This window comes from Argiope bruennichi, chromosome 6 (genome assembly GCF_947563725.1).
Source record: "Argiope bruennichi chromosome 6, qqArgBrue1.1, whole genome shotgun sequence".
Classification (NCBI taxonomy): Eukaryota; Metazoa; Arthropoda; class Arachnida; order Araneae; family Araneidae; genus Argiope; species Argiope bruennichi.
In genome coordinates, this window is record NC_079156.1 from 101689460 (window position 1) to 101695459 (window position 6000).

Consider the following 6000-nt stretch of genomic DNA (forward strand, 5'->3'; position numbering starts at 1 on the left):
ATCCTTTTAGAAGAATCTGAAATGTACTTTTCTGCCTAAAGTATATTAAACAGCAAAATATCTCTGTTTTAACTTATGCTTACTGTCATTTTAATATATCTACATTGAAGGGAAAAAATTCAACACCAAGAAAAAATTATTGTAGAGTAATGAAATTTGGACAATGCATTTGTCTAGTTAACAAGTTTAATTGATTAAATTTTCAAGATCACAGACGAATTTAAGCGCAAGAAAATGCATTTGAAATGTGAAATGCTATTACATTAATAACCGGTGTAACCTCTAGAATTTTGAATGTAAACCTGATAACGTGCATGCATTGTGCATACAAGTGCCGAATGTCACTTTGTTGTAGGGAGTGCTATGCTTGTTGTACTTGTTCTGTCAATATTGGAACAGTCAGTGCTGTCTATGGATGATGCTGGAGTTGTCACCCAATGATATCCCCTACGTGCTCAATTGGAGATAGATCTGATGATCTCACAGGCCAAGATAACATGTCGACACTCTGTAGAGCACGTTGCATTATAACAGCGGTATGAGGGCAAGCGTTATCCTTTGGAAAACGCTCCCTTGAATGCTGTTCATGAATGGCAGCATTACAGGTCGAAGTATCAAACTGACGTACACATTTTCAGTCAGTGTGTTTGGTACAACCACAAGAGGGCTCCTGCTGTCATAGTAAATTGCTCCCCAGAACATGACTCTAGGTGTAGGTACAGTGTGTCTAGGCCGCAGATAGTTTAGTTGCAGACGTTTCCTCCTTCTGATCAACACTCGGCCATCACTGGCGCCAAGGCAGAACCTACTTTCATCAAAAAACACAACAAATCTCCACTCCGTCCTCCAATGAGCTCTTTCTTGACTGGCTTCGCAAACGGCAATGGCTTAGAGTCAGTGAAATGCACGCTACAGAACGCCTGGCTCGGAACTATTCTTGAAGTAACCGATTTTTAACACTTCGTTGTGTCACTGTGGTACCAACGGCAGCTCGAATTTCTGCCGAAGACGCTGTGTACAATGCGCCACAGCCGTACGCCGAATACGACGGTCTTCCCTCTTAGTAGTGTCCCGTGGCTGCCCAAAATCCGGTTTACTTGAGTCAGTACCATCCCTTGACCACTGCTCCCAACAATCCTGCACAGTAGATATATTCCGGCCAAGTTCTTTCTTTAATATCGCGGAGAGAAAATCCGCCTACTCGTAACCCTATTATACGATGTTCAAATTCGGTGAGCTGTTGATAATGTCTTCTTCATCTTCTTAAAGGCATTCCTGGCTAGCCTCAATTCAATGCGTCAAATTTCAAAGATAAATAACACTCATAAACTTTACAGCACGCATTTAAAGCAAACTTGATTTGCAAGTCCTGAGTGGCGCTACTATCGCCACACTTATGCGCGAAGCTCGAAATTTGAATCGATGTCATCTTTCAGACTACCAAATTTTGTTTATCTAACAAGTATTACTTGGGATTTTTTTTTCCGTCAGTGTATTATTGATATGATCAATGTTAAAATCAAAATTTTCAGTTGAGGGTTTTGCTATCATTTTCATCTTAAAAATATGATTTTAAAAAATCTTGCTATCTCATCCGATTTTCATAAGGTTATATAGTCGATAATTACTTAATTCCTTATTTATGTATTAGTATATTTACCTGTATTTCTCAGGAACTATCATGGGAATATCTAATTTTATTGGTAGTATCGCTACATTTATATTTCCTGTTATAGTTGGAATTATAACTAACGAAGAGGTATGTTCTATTATTTTTAAATATATTTATCTACTCTTTTTATTTAAATTTGAATTTTGGTTTTAGACTCTCGCTTTGTTTTACCAACTTTTTAAACATTTTTTAAAAAAATATTTTTTATTAAAGAATCGTTAAATTTATACTAAAACGTTTTCAATACTTAGCGACTAAGTTTCAAAATAGATACATTATGAATTCTGATTTATAATTAATAACAAACTTTCTGGAGATTGTGTAAAGAAGTTATTGTAAAAAAATCTAATTTTGTTCCTTTTGAACGAATATCGTGTACATAAATAATTGAGTAAACAACTTAATGTTAAAAATTCTAATTTCATACGGTTTCTTGCATAACGTTCCATCAAAAACATTTAATCAGTTTTAAATTATTAAAAGATTATTGAAATATTTGTCAACTTAATTGGCAAAATTGTAAATTCGAACATTTTGCTTAAATCTGAATATTTTTCGATAACAGCTAAGCAATTTTAGGCTAATCTCTCAAAATCAGAAGATGATATTTTTTGATTAATACAGTACTTGGGAAAACAAAAGGAAAACCACCCTCAATTAATTTAAATTTCATTAATAGTAATCGTCCGTCATTAGTAATACTAAATATGCTCTTCAAACCATACGCCTGTAGCCTTGTAAATTACACATATATAATATTTATTACAATTAGATACTTGAAGATTCGAAATAAATATATTTTAAAGTGTGAGAAAAAGAAGCTCAGAACAATTTTATAGTTTTCAATTAGTTAAAAATTAATTGAATTTTCTATGCTTTTCCTTGATAATTTCCGGAAATATTATTGTCCAGATAATTAATTTAGGCCCTTTAAAATTAAAAAAAAAATATTAAAGATTTATTTGTTGTGTAATTGTGTCTTAAATTTAAATACAAATCTTTATTCCTGTTTGATTTTTTTAATTATACTTTTAATTGATACAGAAAGATTAAAAAAACTGTTTCCGTTTTTTAATCAAATTTTTAATTTCGAGATTAGTTTTTATTTTTGAAAGTTAATGGAAGTTTCAGTTTATTCTCTTCGCTAGTTATGACGAATAAAAAAAATAAAATTAAAAGTATAAAAGGATGATGTATATAACTAGAAAATGCATTAACAGTATAATTTAATGACATCATGGGATGTGACTTTCTTAAGAAGGTTCATTCATACAATAAAGCTGTAACGCCATGCAAATAACACAGATATAATATTTATTACAATTAGATACTTGAAAATTCTTTTTTAATTAAGTGGATCATGAACATATTAAACATGATCAAAGTATTTTCAATGGGAAATTAACTTAATATAATTAAATAAAACAACAAAATCATGATTAAAAACTCACTATTTGTACGAAAACCATTAATATTTATGATTGCTTTCATTTAAAATTAAAGAATACCAGTTCTACTGGAGTTAACTTTCGTTTCAATAAAACGCAATTTCAAATAATTACAATTATCAAATTTAATCATGTGAATAAAGAAAATTACTGAAATATTAGAAAATAAAGATAAAATTATTAACCTTTATAACACTTTATGACCTACTCCAATATAGTGTAGTTAGCCATTAATGTAAGCCATGAAATTTTGCTTTGTTAAAATTTTAAGACAGCTTGTGCATTATTTGTTCAATAGAAATTTTTATCTCTTCCTTTTATTTCTTGTACTCGAAAAAGTGCTCAGCTCTTTTTTTGATTTTTTGTATGTAAATAAATTTTCAGCCCATTCTTTGATTTCTCATATGCAAAGTATACACAAGGAATACTACCAAAATTTTGACCTCAAGAGTTTAAGAAATCTGTATGCTTTAAACCTTTCCTAGCATGTGTGCGTCACCTTCCTTTTCAGTGACATGCCTGCATGTAATGTAATTCACAAATGTAATTGACCAGATACAAAGATTTGACATGCATTCTTTATATTAAAATTATAGATATGTATTAAAATTTGGCTTGATCTTTCCAAGAAAGTCTGTCCGTCTTTGTGTATGTAAACATGATTACAAACAATAGATATATGGATAAAAGCATGTGATATTTACCATCAAAATTATAAATGTATATCAAATTTTCTGCCAACGCTTTCTGTTTGAATTATTGTGTATAGGTGAATACGTTAATTTAAAACATAACCACTTGGATAAACGAATTTTTTAATGCGATTTTATGACCAAAAACGTAAATCTACATTAAATTTTACACCAAAAGAGTCGAAAAGTGGACACCCAAAGCCCATATTCGGTTTTCTTTCTAAGCTCTAAAGTACCTTATTTTATCTGTATAATTTATTGATACTTTCGTTCTCTTTGCTATACATTCTGGATATAATGATAGTGATATAAACAGACGTTAAGAGAACATGTTATATCGCTTTTTTTTCTGGGAAAATTCAAAATGACCTTTTTACCGCTGTTTTAGCCTCAATTATTATACATATATAAATTATGCTTTATAAGGATTATATCGAATTTTTATTTCTTTATCGTCAGCAAACGTTTGAACAGTGGAACAAGATTTTTATGATCTGTACCGGACTCGTCATGAGTTCAGGAGTTGTCTTCTGGATTTTTGGCTCGGCGGAAGTTCAACCGTGGAACTTCCCTGATGAAAGTAACATCAGTCCTAAAGACCAAGAGAAGACGAAGGAACTTGAAGAAGCGGAACCTCAACTTATTGCAGTCATTCACCTATAAAATGTGATTTGTGAAGATCATAAATCATTGTCAATGCACTGTTTTGTTTTCATATGTGTACCATAGATTTATAAGATTTGAATGCATATGCTAATTTTTAAATCATTAGTTCTTAGACTTCTCACTGCAACTTACTATGTGTTTACAAAGCATTTAAATCTTTATATAGTGTATTAAGGTGTTTACAGAATGTAACGTATGGCTTATAAAATCAAATCTTGAACTTGTAAATAACAAGACTCATGAAAAATTGCTTAGCCATCATAAAATTAGAATAAAAGTTGTTATTTTTTGTATAAGGTAGATGCAGATTTTGTTTTTGATGAAAACTTAAAAAATAAATGAAATATGTGCATATTTATATATATTTCTGCTAATAAAAAAGAGTATAATGTATGTGTTTGTTTATATGTATTGATACTTTACAGGATAAGTGGTTTGGTCTAGAACTTCTACATTTGTAATGTGTATAATTTGGATGTGGAAATTTTCTCCTCAAAATAATACTGCTTTTAAAATTCCAATTAATTAAAAATTAGATGCAGCTTTTGGCACTTTTCAAGATAACCTTCAAAAATATCCCAGTATAAAGTCAATGGTTTAAAATTCTTAAGAATAAAAAAAACTGAACTTTTTTTTACATAAGTTTTTCGCTGGCAATTGTTTTTTTATTTTAAAAACAAATTCTTTTTGCAAATTTTTTTAAAAAAATAAATTGCATTGTTATAATGAAATTCAAACCGCTTTCTTGATTTCATCAAATGCTCAACCACGTGCTAATCACCTTTCTTGAAAGTATATAATTTACATTGCATATAATTTACATAAAAATAGATATAAAATTAGATAATTATTTTTTTTAATTTAAATTATTTTCTTTCTTTAAATTTAAAAAAAATAAAATATGCCAAGTGGTTATATTATGAATTAAACAATATGTCAATGACAGAAATGATATTGTAACAATTTTTCCATAAAAATAAAAGTTCTTTTTTACAAATATATTTTTTACAGTACAAAAAGTATTTTGGCAGTATTTTTAATGATAGAATTTTTCATGCATCTTAACATTTTCCCAAGTCCCCAGTTTAAATCTAATCTAAAACCGCTATTGCCATATGTTGAGTTTTCTACTATTGTTTATCAAAAGGCATTTAAGAAAGGATTTTCAAATATTCTTTGTTACTTTTTAGAAAAGTCATGTGAAGTTTTAAAGCTAAAATAAATACATGCAGCCCAATGGCTAATTGCTCTGTAGGGTTAATAATCTTCAACGGATTTTTGGATTTGGTCTGACTAAGTCAGACCATGGAGATTAGCAACAACAACAACAATAATCTTCAAGAATAAAAGTGAAGGAAAAATTTACCGGGAGAAAAAAATTATTTTTAAAATTGATTGAAACTAAGATAAATCAAGGCCCTTAGTTCATTTTTCTCCTAGAATACGTTTATATTTGGTTTAATTTAACCCTACGTCAGTGAAAGAATTATGTAATATAAACAAATTCAACTGACTAGACGCA

The 6000-nt window shown here is 29.7% G+C and overlaps 1 protein-coding gene across 1 annotated transcript in view; it reads left to right on the forward strand.

Moving 5' to 3' along the window:
• LOC129972376 (putative inorganic phosphate cotransporter) overlaps positions 1-4657 on the forward strand; it is a 28067-nt gene extending 23410 nt beyond the window's left edge. The window contains exon 9 of the mRNA XM_056086499.1: positions 4272-4657. Within this exon, the coding sequence (XP_055942474.1) occupies positions 4272-4282 (11 nt within the window). The 3' untranslated portion in view covers positions 4283-4657. The remainder of the gene's footprint in view (positions 1-4271) is intronic.
• The last annotated feature ends 1343 nt before the right edge of the window (positions 4658-6000 follow it).